The sequence below is a fragment of the Perognathus longimembris genome, chromosome 17, assembly GCF_023159225.1.
Source record: "Perognathus longimembris pacificus isolate PPM17 chromosome 17, ASM2315922v1, whole genome shotgun sequence".
Taxonomy (NCBI): domain Eukaryota; kingdom Metazoa; phylum Chordata; class Mammalia; order Rodentia; family Heteromyidae; genus Perognathus; species Perognathus longimembris.
The window spans coordinates 47,894,350-47,908,186 of NC_063177.1; the positions used below are offsets into that span (position 1 = coordinate 47,894,350).

Consider the following 13,837-nt stretch of genomic DNA (forward strand, 5'->3'; position numbering starts at 1 on the left):
AATATCTATAGTGGAGCAAGTGATGAACACAAATGTGTGAACTTACCAAAGATAGTCCATATAAGAAAAAAAGTGTAAATATGATGATAAAGCCAGTCATAACTATAATTTCGGTGGTTGTTATCATAACTGTAATGAATATGGAAATAATGAAGACAAGGCCAGCATAAAGTAAACCCCAGGAGAGCCTAAATAAACAAAAACGTTATTTTCATTATTTAACTTTGCTAAAAAATATTTCAGATACACAAAACATCTGAAGAATATCATTACCCATGTATTTTAGTGACTATGGTGTTGATAAAACAGCAGAAGCCCACCCCATGCCCTTTCATTGATCACATTTCTCTGCTTCTCTCCTACTTTTCTAACTGTGATGGTTCTAATTTTTATGGATTTTGACTGCATTGGAACACAGAGATATGGTTAAATGCTAAATATTGGTACAGTCACCAATCAATAGGAAAGGACGCCAGAACCAATTAAGTGATAAAAACAACATTTTAACCTTGTTGGTGTCTATAGGTTAGGCATCAGCTCTGTATGCATGAACTATACAATTAGTATAAAAGTGGTAAGCTGTATAGTACTGTATGTATTCTTCTGAAACTTGCTTTTATCAATCAAGTTTCCTAATGATATACAATGACATAAAATATTTCACTGTCTGGTATACACTAGTGTTCTCTTGTCCATGAACATTTAGGTTTTTTCAAACCTATTTATTTATAATGTTTATTGAAAAGATTAATGTATTTTTTTGGGGGGTGGGATATTCACAAGAATGTGCCCAAGGCAAATATGGTGACTTGAAATATGTATCATCAGCTTTATCAAACATCACTAAATGGTACTAATTGTAGAACTGAAAGGAAATTGTCATCAAGTTTCTTTCTGTCAAGTCAATCAAGTAGTTGCCAGCAGAGAGATGATAATTTGACTATTCTTGAGTATCACTGGAGACAATATCTTTAGTCTTTGTAGGAGAAAAAAAATTCTATTCATGATTCTTCACTTAAACTGATAAAACACACACGTTGTGGAACACCTTTATATATTCACACTGTCTTGCTTTATATGTGCTAGTGTTTATTAAAAAAAAACATATTCAATATAGCAAACTTACAGGGTACACAAGTCCAAGCTTCTCATTTCATAAATTAGAAAGCTGTAATCTCTCTTATAGTTCACAGGTTTTTCCAAGGTCACCAAATAATAAAGCTATAGTTTCTCTCTCTGTCTCTCCCTCTCTCTTTCTCTTTGTCTCTCTCTCTCTCCCTCCCTCCCCTCATTCTCTCTTCTACATAAAACTGTAATGGAAGAGGTATCAGTACAACTCATACTAAAACATGTTTGTACTATAGCTACTGCTGATTTGGCTTTAAAAAAAAGTTCATGTCATTATAATAACTCAGCCTGCATTAGAAATACTAGCATTTTTAAGAAGCATATTCTGCAAAACTTACTTCCCAAGTACAGAGGGGAATTACATTCGGCAGGAATTGCAAACCCATACTAAAGAAAAATTGTGAGTTAACGAGATATTACATAGAGGAAGGGGGGCTGGGGATATGGCCTAGTGGCAAGAGCGCTTGCCTCCTATACTTGAAGCCCTGGGTTCGATTCCCCAGCACCACATTTACAGAAAATGGCCAGAAGTGGCGCTGTGGCTCAAGTGGCAGAGTGCTAGCCTTGAGCAAAAAGAAGCCAGGGACAGTGCTCAGGCCCTGAGTCCAAGGCCCAGGACTGGCCAAAAAAAAAACAAAAAACAAAAAACATAGAAGAAGGAACCAGTCATGGTGAGGAGCTGGAAAGGAGATGTTAATATAGTAAACTTATTGAGAGGAAAAAAACCCAACAACCTTTTGGCAGTCAGCTGCTAACACCAGTAATTTGAGATTCATGGGAGGTTGAAATGCAGGGTATAACGGTTCCGGGCCATCCCAGGCACAAATGGTTTCTGAGATCCCATCTCAACCCAATAGCTGGATAGAAAGGCATATATATGTCTGACATCCCAGCTATGCAGGAGGCCAAAATCAGGAGGTTATGGTTCTAGGCCCTCCCAGACAAAAGTTCCCAAGATCCCATCTCAACATAAAAAGCTAGATGTCGTGACACATGCCTGTCAGCCAGCTACAGTGCAAAGGTAAATAGAATTGCAATGAGAGCTAACCTAAAGACAAAGCAAGACTCCCTCAAAAACAACCAGAACAAACGAACTGAAGTCATGGCTGTCACGTTTGTCTAGCAGGCATGAGGCAATGAGTTCAAACCCCAGTACTATAAACACAAAATCAAAAAATAAAACTAGGGCTGGGGATATGGCCTAGTGGCAAGAGAGCTTGCCTCATATACATGAGGCCCTGGGTTCGATTCCCCAGCACCACATATACAGAAAATGGCCAGAAGTGGCGCTGTGGCTCAAGTGGCAGAGTGGTAGCCTTGAGCAAAAGGAAGCCAGGGACAGTGCTCAGGCCCTGAGTCCAAGGCCCAGGACTGGCCAAAAAAAAAAACCAAAAAACTAACCAATCCTCTCAGGATAAAAACAAAACAATTTAGGTATCATAGTAAAGAATACTGATTACAATTCACATTTACATTAGCTGGTTTTTGAAAAACAAAAAGTCCTATAATGTATCTCCTGGCAACTAATAGTAACTTTTGAGACTCTTCCCTTCTTGGCTTAATTTATTCATATATAAATCCATTTTGCTAAGTTTCAGGTTACCACATGTAAAGAATTACCCAAAGGTATGAAACATTTCTGACTTTAACATGGGAATGATTGGTGCAGTCCTGCTCTCTGGTGGGCAAGCTGTGCACAGTGGATCTTATAGGTCTTGTTCTAGGCTAAGATCACTTCTCTCCTAATGGACTTCCTGGGGAGCTATCATTCTACTCCTTTGTATTTACAAATGAACCACTGCAAAAACTCTTCTTTCTCTTTTATTGATAGTTTCCTCTTTTTGTATTTCACAAATCATGCAGAATATTGGTCTTAAGTTATCCGGTAGCAAAATATATTTTTCAGAAAAGTAAAGATTTCCTCAATCATAATTCTATCTCAGGGAACCTGTTTTTGGCAAAAGATTACTGAATTGAATAAATGATTATTCATCCATTCCAAGTGCTTTCATGAACACAGATGGATTTTTGTTTGATTGATATGGGGTCTCTCTGTGTAGCATGGCCTGCCTGTCTTTCTGCTTCTGCCACTCTCTTCTGCTGGGATTAATAGGTATATACTATCAAACCAGCTAAATATTTTCTTGATGTGAGGAATATATAGAGAATGACACCCATTATTCAATGTCAATAAAGGTCATGTCTTTAAGGATAAAATAAGCAGATGATTTAACATTTTCATGGGTGGTATAAATTTTCTCTAGTAGTCTTATAAAATTCTCTATTTGGTTTTTGTGGGAATTTGGGGCTTATATGACTGACATTTCTATCTAATAACATCACTTCTTTATTATTTTGCTAAGTCTTTGTATCTCTGCAGTTATTTGCTTTTATTATGTGAAGACATAAATAGATGCACACATACATTTACAATGTGTTTATAGAAATGTGTTTATATGCATTTTAAAGCACTTTAAATCATTTATAGAATGGGACAAGATATAATATATTAATACATTAAGCAAATACCCTTCTTATATGCCAGCCATTGTGTTATATGTCCTAGGCACATTACATAAGCTGTGTCACTTGACTTCAACCTGTGGTATTTTGTTGTTCCAAAGAAAATAAATGCCTGGTGGCTAAGTCCCTGAGCAGAGCTTGGCCCTTTAAAGAGCTAGTCAGAAATCATGGCATAACTGTGGACTGGCCCACCATTGGAGCTGCTCCCAGGGCTGAGTTAAGGTTCCAGCTCTCACAGCTATCATCTACTGACACCAGGTGACTCTTATTCGCTTCCACCTCCACATTTCCTGTTTACAGTATAGATTTCAGAGACTTTATCTCAAGGTTAGCACAGAAAAAAAGTCACACAAAAGGAGTTAAGTAAATGATAATCACTATTTTCCATAGCAAAAAATGAAAGACTATATCAAAGTGAAAAGAAATGTGTCAAGTTTAAACCATGATAGTCTGAAAGAAAAAAAAACATTTTTCATAGATTCAGCTTCCCAATTTCCATTTATTAATTTGTACCACTTAATTTGTACCACTTACCAGAATGCTGAATCATATAGTCCCATGATTTTCATCATATCCTTGCACTTTTTTCTCTCTCTTGTAACATTTAGAGCCAGAAAATATATAATTGGTGAGAAGTAAAGTAAACAGAACAAAATAAACATTTCATTTTGAAAATAATCTTTGGATATAAAAGGCAATGTCTTCATATTTATAGCTGTAACAGACATCAGCTCCTCCATCACAGAGTGGTTTGTTGCCATCTAAAGGATTGAAGCCAACAGAAATCATTATTTATAGGATCCAAATGGTGACATCTGAGAAAGTGCTGGAGATTGTACTAGTTTTAATATTTTACTGTAGTCACAAAGGATGTTACCATTGGGGGATACTAGGTGTATTGATTTCTGTAGCTTTGTATAAATAATTGAAAGTTAAAGTACAAAATAATCAAGGTATTTCTTTTTTTTTTTTTTCTTTGGCCAGTCCTGGGCCTTGAACTCAGGGCCTGAGCACTGTCCCTGGCTTCTTTTTGCTCAAGGCTAGCACTCTGCCACTTGAGCCACAGCGCCACTTCTGGCCGTTTTCTGTATATGTGTTGCTGGGGAATCGAACCCAGGGCCTCATGTATACAAGGCAAGCACTCTTGCCACTAGTCCATATCCCCAGCCCCAAGGTATTTCTTATTTAAATACTTGCTTTATCATGTAAACATAGGAAAGCCTCAGTAATTATCATTAGAATGTGTTCCCTCTAAAATTCATGTTGAAACTCCATCCCTATTACAGTGATATTAGAAGCATGGCCTTTGGGAACATGACTGAATCATGATGGTACCACTCTTGTAAATGGATTGCTGCCTTAGAAAAACTGGAGGGAACTAGCATAAGCACTTTTGCCCTTGCATCCTTTAGCCAGGTCAAGATATCTAGGTGGTGACATCCATTAGGAATGGGCCTTCACCAGGCTCCAGTATAGCAAGTAATATATAGCTTGCTGTTCTTTATAAATTACTCAGTCTTAGGTATTTACTTATAGCAGAACTAATAGACTAAAGCATGTAGTTTTCATCAAAGTCTTGATATTTCTGGAATTAATACAATTAGACATTGGAACTTCTGAACTAAGCACTTACTTCTATAATAGCAGCATTAATGAGAGTTTGTATGGTCACAAAACCTCTTTCCCAATATCTGGACAACTCACACGAGAAATCATCAAACATATCCCAGCAATGAGCTATAAGTACACAGAAAGCAAAACCACAGTTTTGAGATAAGAGAAGTTGGAGTACAAGAAATGAAAATCTAAAAGAAAATCTAGAAGATACTCCACCCACTAAAACTTTTAATGACATAGACAAAAGAAGCCAATAAAATGTTCTAAACAAGGTAAATTTTAACTCCTATATTAGGTGTCTTTGGCAAATTCTTCTCCTAGAGACCACAAGGACCCACTGGTCCATAACAATTTTATTCATAAAAGCCACAAAAGTCATAGAAAGTCTTGGAAAATAAAAATAGAAGTGAATATTACACCTCCAGCCATAATAGATTCCATGTTATATCTTAAAATGCCTAAAACATTTCACCCTTTTCTTTGCATATAAATGTTCTCCTTCTAGACAGATTCATGGTTCACTCGTTCCCTTCCAAATGTCTTTTCAAAAGTAATTATATCATATAGAGAGTTTTTCTGTTACTATAAGTAAAATATAGAAACCATCTTGAAATTCAGTCTTTAGCTCTTATTTTTCTTTATATTACTTTAACTGCTTCTGCTTCTTCCATCTTTTTGCAAACAGGCTCCATGTTTTCTTTTTATTACCACAGTGAAGCATATGTAGCAGACATTCAGTAAATGAATAGTAAGAACTAATCCTACTACTCACATCAAGTCTATTTGCTAAATTATCTAATCCATTGGCCTGTCTCATCAGCTCACTGAAGGGTTTCACTGCAATTTACTAGAATCCTTTGCACTCATCCCCTGGGCTATATAATTAATGCTCTGTTAATCTCAGAAATCTAATCACATTTTTATATTATTGACTACCCAATAGCTTAGAGATTTTCAAGATGTCATAGGAAGGACATGGCCCTTAAGTAACTGCAGTCAACATTTTCTCATTAGACTCCATTCCTTTTATGCTTATCTTACAAATCTACTAACAAGATACTCTTTCTCATCTCAGTACCTTAACATTTTCCTTTCTTCCAACAAATATTATCTCAACTTTCTCACACTTGCTGTTATTGTGGTCTTAGTTTACACATCACTTCCCTAATCTGACAATTTATTAGGAATCTCTGGTAAGTCCCTACAAGTACCTTTCCCTATACTTGTCATTAATTGTTCGATAAATCTCTGCCCTAAATTAACTGGAATCATCTGACATTGGACCCCATCAAGCTTGATCACTCTTGTCTTCTTAAAAACATACACCTTAAGGTTAAATATATGATGAATTATTCTACAATATTTTCAGAGTTAACTTCTCAAGGTAATACTCTTGACCTAAGAATAAGATCAACAATAGAAGTCTATTCTCTCTGGTTTTTCATATGCCGCAGAAAATATTTGCTGCCAATTTCCCTATCCCTTAAGTTTAAAAATATGGCCATACTGCTATTTCATGTGAAAATTTACCTGATAAACTTTCTTCAAGCTGTGGAACTGAATATTCTGGAAAAACTTTTATATTGTAAGAGAAAATGTCATTAAAGATGATTCCCACTGGATATGGAAAATTCTCCATAAATATATCATCCATATAGGTATTATTTGGTGCCCCGATGATACTTGCTCCTGTACATCACAAGGCAAAAGTAGACAGAAAATTGTCAGAGAGCGCCACCAAAACAAAACATGCTACTTGACTATGCCATCATACATTTTCATTACATAGAAACTAAAAATTGCTTTCCATTTAAATGAAACTTGAACTGAAATGTAAAAGATAATTTTACTGTTGTAGATTTCAGAATCAGGAGACAGGTGTGTATGAGAATTAAATGCTGCTTTCCAATGAGACAGGTATCGGGGCAAGTTTCAGATATATAGAAATACTATTCTGAGGTAAGCAAGCATGGGAGAATAAGGTAATGATTGTGGTAGTTATTATACAGCTGAGGATTCCTGATTTCCTATTTACTGAAGCCAAGACTATTTTTATGACCTCCACCTTATGAAGGGACCAAGATAGCAAAGCAACACTGTTTCTAATAGAAATTTCATTGGAGTGAAATTTGAATATAAAAGAGTAAATTGACAAACAATATTCAGCTTGCACTTGAATGAAATAGACACTATGTTCTTCTTGATTATATGATGATCTAATTTAAGATGAAGGCCTTTGAGGATGTGTATTACATTATATGCCAAAAGGGACAGGTTTTTAATTATTTTATCTGTATTTCATGCATAACTATGCAGTTATGAAATTATTGTTTAATAAATATGGTCTAATCTTTTTATCTTTGCTGGTCCTAGGGATTGAACTAAGGGCCTGGGAACTGTACGTCAGTTTTTTTCTGAAGACTAGTGTCTAGCATTTGAGCATAATCCAGTGATCCACTTCTGACCTTTTTTGTTTGTTTGTTTTGGTAGTTAATTGGAGGTAAGAGTCTTATGGGTTTCTAGAGGCAGCCTACTGAGTTTTTGTGATTACAGGGTGAGTTACTGATCTACAACTAATGACCTAGTATTTCATTTCAATATTTTTTTATTATATTTTCATGGTAAAAAACATGCACATTCACCAATGGCTATACTATTTCCTAGTCACTATTCTGTAAATATGAAATAAAACAATATATTGTTTATATTCCAGTATAAATACAGGCCGCTAATAAAAAAAAAAAACCTCCTCAAGCTGAAAATATTTAAAAACCTAATTGTTGTGACAATAAAAGCCTAACAAAATATTATTTATCTTGATACTTGAACGTTTTAGCAGAATGCATTGCTGTAATTTCAAACTGGTATGTGAAAGTCTTATCAAAAATATATGCACTAATAAGAGTAATTCTTTCTTACCCTGAGTACACTTACCTTTCATGAAAGGAGAAAGTGCAATTCTACTCATTATGTTCTGGGTTGTATTAGAGATTGGCATATAAACAACCATCATAGAAGAGCTATTAAATTGATCTAAACGTCCCAGGGTTTGAGGAGGCTTTTCAGAAAAATGCGTACTTTTTGTGAAGTGTGAAATCATACTCATATGTAATCCTAGAAGTACTGGGATGCTCAATTCCTATGACACATTAAAAATAAGAATGAGTTTTGATCATTTTTCTGTAAAGTCAGTCAATATCAAAGAACTGTGGCAGACAACTGCCCACTTTGTTTCTATTCTTCGGAATAAGAACCTCCCAATGAAGGATAAATTCTTAGGAGAAACGCTTATTACTTTTGGATGCTAGTACTAAACTTTTGCACTAGCTCAGGACCTAATTTAGAAGCCATGGAAAACCTAGAGATGCAGAATAGGGTCACAGCCTCTATATACCAGGACAGCTGATTCTAGAGGTTATGAGACATGGAATATACCAAGTAGGGTCCAGAGTAGCAAATCAGAGCACTTTTTGTCACTGGGAATATGGCCTAGTGGCAAGAGTGCTTGCCTCTTATACATGAAGCCCTGGGTTCGATTCCCCAGCACCACATAAACAGACAATGGCCAGAAGTGGTGCTGTGGCTCAAGTGGCAGAGTGCTAGCCTTGAGCAAAAAGAAGCCAGGGACAGTGCTCATGCCCTGACAGAGTCCAAGGCCCAGGACTGGCCAAAAACAAACAACAACAACAACAACAAAAAAAAAAAACAGAGTACTTTTTTGTCATATCATTGTATTAGAAACCAAAGGCAAACACTAGGGGTCCTTGGGTCAAAACTTTCTAAGTAAAGATCTGGAAGCATAACACATCAAAGAAAGAGTTGATAAGGATTGTACCATACTTGAAAATTTTTATACAACAAAGGACATAGATAACAAGCTAAAACGAAAGCCTGCAGAATGAGAGAAGATTTTTTACCAGCTATACATCAGAAAAAGGCCTAATACAGTAAAGGAAATGCAAATAAAAACAACTCTGAGATACCACCTCACTCCAGTTAGAATTGCCTATACTCTGAACTCAGGCAACAACAAATGCTGGAGGGGTGGCAGGGAAAGAGGAATCCTTCTCCAGGGTTGGTGGGAGTACAAACTAGTACAACCATTTTGGAGAACAGTGTGGAGGTTCCTCAAAAAGCTCATCATAGACCTACCCTATAACCCAGCCATACCACTCCTAGGCATCTATCCTGAACAACGGGTCTCAGGATACCATAAAGATATCTGCACATCCATGTTTATCATTGCACATTCACAATAGCCAAAATATGGAAACAAGCCAGATGCCCCAATACAGATGAATGGATCCAAAAAATGTGGTACCTATACACAATGGAACACTACATAGCGATTAGAAATGATAAAATACTGGTATTCGCAGGGAAATGGTCAGAACTTGAACAAATAATATTGAGCGAGACAAGCCTAGAACACAGAGAACAAAGGTGCATGGTCTCCTTGATATATGACTGTTGGGTATAGTGGTGGGGGGCGGGGACAGTAGAGACCAGGTTCGTAAAATAACAAACTTCTTTTCAAATGGGATTTTCACATGTTTGGGTCAGTGACTTTACATTATTAACTAAAACCAAACAACTACTAAACAAACATAAAAAGGTCTAGGGTAGACCTATCAGTGGATCACAATAGCTCAACAGCTATGTACACATGATTATATAAGATGAGGATAAGCAAAAAGAACTCCAAGAGAAGGACACAGGAGGATTCTATTGCTGTCTTTACGTTTAATGTTCTAGGTGAATTTCCTTTGGTGTACCCTACGTGGTTACTGTATATGACTTTGGTACACTGGATATTGGATATATGCTTACCTGAACTAGGGAAAGGAAAGAAAAATGAGGGTGTAACAAATAAGACAAGAAATGTACTCACTACCTTAGTATGTAACTGTACCCCCTTTGCACATCACCTTGTCAATAAAATTTAATTTAAAAATAAAGAAAAAAAAACAGGAAAATGCCTAATATCCAGAATATACTTGGAGCTCAAAAAATTAAATCTTGGGGCTGGGGATATGGCCTAGTGGCAAGAGTGCTTGCCTCTTATACATGAGGCCCTGGGTTCAATTCCCCAGCACCACATATACAGAAAACGGCCAGAAGTGGCGCTGTGGCTCAAGTGGCAGAGTACTAGCCTTGAGCAAAAAGAAGCCAGGGACAGTGCTCAGGCCCTGAGTCCAAGCCCCAGGACTGGCCCCCCCCAAAAAAATTTAAATCTTAATAAAACCTCAACAAAACAATACAATTAATTAATGGGCTGATAATTTGAAGAGATTTCTCCAAAGTACAAAGGCCAATAGACACATGAACAAATGCTCATTATCTCTGACCATAAAGGAAATAAATGCAAATCAAAACAACACTGAGATTTCACCTCATTCAAGTTGAATGGCCATTATATCAAGAAAACAAACACTAAGTAGTGCTGGTGAGGATTCAGTCAAAAGGGAACTCTAATCCACTGCTGGTAGAAATGTATACTAGTACAACCACTCTGGAAAGCAGTATGGAGGTTCTTAACTATGCTATGACCTAGCAATTCTACTTCTGGTGTTTTATCCGATAGATCACATTCAAGTTCTTACAGTAAAGCCAGCAGCACAACCATGTTCATTGCAGTATTATTCATCATACCCAAGATATATAATCAGCCCAGATGCTCCTTAATGAACTAATGGATCAAAAAAATGTAGTACACACACACACACACACACACACACACACACACACACACAATTTACTCAGCCATCAAAAAGAATGGTGTTTTACCATTTTTAAGGAAATGGAGAGACTTGGAATTACATTAAGTAAGGTGTGTCACACCCAGAGAAACAAAGGTGTCATGATTTCCCTCAATAGTTATAGGCAAAATGTGCCTAGAAATATATAAGTTAACACATATAGTATGCAAAGGATTACAAATGAATTAACTGAACTATAGTAGACTCTATGGAGAGCTCAAATAGTGTAACTTTTTAGAAAGATAAAGTCAAACCCAACAAACTAAGCACCAGGAAATGGATTTGTACAAGAGGAGGGGTAGAAACAAAGGGAGAGAGGTAGACAAATAAAGGGGGAAAAGGAGGAGGATGTAGTTGAGAATTCATTGTATATCCCACAAAATTAAGTAAAGGAAGTGGTTGGTTGTAGATGTTTGACACTGATCAAGATGCATTGTATTGATAAATTGCTTTGTTAAGTGGCATCTCCTTTGTACAACTACTTAAAGATAATAAAAAATATTTAAAACTTACCATGTAAGTTTTATGTAATTTCTTCTAAAAAATAAGAGTAATACTTTTAGTCTTTGTTGCTCAGTGACTGTCATAAGTCTTTCAGTTAAACATCTACAACTAGAGACAGCCTCAAAATCAATGTCCTGTTTAAAATATAACATCTGAAATCACTAAAGAATGCTAACTGTGGAAAAAAGCAAACTTTCAGACATACCAATAAGCTATCTATTTTCATTCTCCATTTCATAAGAAGATTCTTGTGCAGAAGGGCTTGAGTTTGCTGATACAGACTTCTCTGCTTTATACCCATTTCACCTGATCAGCAAATGAACAAAGGATAAGTAAACCACAATATCAGGATAAGAGTCTTGATTTTATTTTTGAGAAAAATATTTACTACTTTTTTTTTTTTTTTTTTTTTTTGCCAGTCCTGGGGCTTGGACTCGGGCCTGAGCACTGTCCCTGGCTTCTCTTTGCTCAAGGCTAGCACTCTGCCACTTGAGCCACAGCGCCACTTCTGGCCATTTTCTGTATATGTGGTGCTGGGGAATTGAACCCAGGGCCTCATGTATAAGAGGCAAGCACTCTTGCCACTAGGCCATATCCCCAGCCCCAATATTTACTACTTTTAAGAACTAGTTTTAAAAGCTACTAAACATCATTACAATAATTCATGACTAAATGCAACTATATCCACTTGAAGCTATTTGGAAGAGTGGGTAACAGTAGGAAATAGAGTGATTATCATTATGCTTTTCCATTGTAATACATACAGTATTGTAGTACATAAGTACAATGGAAAATTATTGCAAAAATTCATTTATCTAATGGAAGATAATTTCACATTTTGACCTTTTATAAACTGATGTGAATAAGCTGTATCTCATTCTATGAATACTCATTTCTTGTTTCTCACATTTAAATACAAATATCAGAGCTAATCAAAATCATGATTAAATTTGTCGGAATCATAAGTTACATTCCTTAGTTACAACCCCAATAAAATGTTTTATTGTAAAACTTACTTACCTTCAAGTTGAAGTAAATGACTTTTAATAAAAGAATGAGGCTGTGGATTATAATACAAACTCACATTACTTGAAAATAAATTCTAAGACATATGACAAATAAAATATTTCTCCCAAATTTCTGAATTCTGAAGTCTCTGCGTAACTTGGGAAATGAATTAAATTAAGTTTATAAAAGAAAGAAAACAGAAGTTATATAGGAAAGTAATTTTGCCCAAATGCTTCCAAATAAACAAAATATTTCTCTAGTTCTTATAATCACTGAGTTTAAATATTATGTCAAATTTTCATATCAAAATATCCCAATAATTCTTCAGTTAGGATAATGCAAATTTTACTACTTTCCTATATTCTAATGCTATATCCACACAAGAAAAAAAAACACAGAAAAAGTCTTCAATATAAACCTAAGTACTGGAAGCATCAACATTGTAAGAAAAATAGATTGATTTTTAAGCATGTCCACTCACTTTACTTACTGTCAGGAAAATCAGAAAAAAGCACTCTGAGAATATGGTTCTCTTTTTGTGTAGTACAAGAACTAAACTTTATTTCTGCTTCTTCTTTTATTTCCTATGAAGGTGCTACTTCTCGAAGTTCATACTCAGACCAGTTTCAGAAAAAGGATATAGTCAGCCCAGCTGCACATGATTAATTTGTTTTCTGTTCTGTGTTCTTTTTTCACCCTAAGCCAAGTATTTTGTAGGGAAATGACTGTCCCCTGATTGGTTGAGAAAACAACAAGCCCTATGTTTGTTCATTTTGCCTTTCAACTCCAGGGATTGGGGAAGAAATGGCAAATAAGGAAAAGTGAAATTGAGTCCCATCAGACACAATGGGATCAAGAAGGAAGAAAAGGAAAATAAAAAATAACTAATCACACAGAACACTTAATTTTGAATGAGAAGTAATCTATGTTTGTTCACTACTGATGGCTAAATATAACTGTCAATTATAAACCTGGCAAATTTACACTAAGAAGGCAAAACATGCTAGAGCTGATTTTTTTTTCTTTTCTTTCCTAAAAAAGCTAAATAATCCATACTATACCTTGGAAAAAGTTCTTGAGTGAAGAATTATGAACAAATTTCTCCCTTTCTACTTTATTCATAACAGGTACTGGATTTTATAAAATATGTAAATAAAATATAGTGAATTGCCAATGACCTAAACATTACAAATATTCAGGAAAGTATTTTTTTCAGGAATACTAGAAATAAATCTGAAATTCAATTCTTATTTCAAAATCTCTCGGAAAAGAATTGCAAACTTTTCTTGCCTTGTTAG

General features: G+C 35.6%; 1 protein-coding gene across 5 annotated transcripts in view; it reads right to left on the minus strand.

Annotated features, from left to right (window-relative positions):
• Positions 1–13,201, minus strand: part of LOC125365534 (ATP-binding cassette sub-family A member 6-like) — a 52,003-nt gene extending 38,802 nt beyond the window's left edge. For 2 of the 5 annotated variants that reach the window (XM_048365665.1, XM_048365669.1), the window contains exons 1-8: positions 13,021–13,201; positions 12,552–12,591; positions 11,737–11,837; positions 8,203–8,407; positions 6,799–6,957; positions 5,285–5,388; positions 4,186–4,412; positions 47–188 (exon numbers count right to left, since the gene is read on the minus strand). In XM_048365665.1, the coding sequence (XP_048221622.1) occupies positions 47–188; positions 4,186–4,412; positions 5,285–5,388; positions 6,799–6,957; positions 8,203–8,407; positions 11,737–11,832 (933 nt within the window). In that variant the 5' untranslated portion in view covers positions 11,833–11,837; positions 12,552–12,591; positions 13,021–13,201. The remainder of the gene's footprint in view (positions 1–46; positions 189–4,185; positions 4,413–5,284; positions 5,389–6,798; positions 6,958–8,202; positions 8,408–11,736; positions 11,838–12,551; positions 12,592–13,020) is intronic. The other 3 variants (XM_048365667.1, XM_048365668.1, XM_048365666.1) reach the window with 3 other exon arrangements.
• Positions 13,202–13,837: the final 636 nt, after the last annotated feature.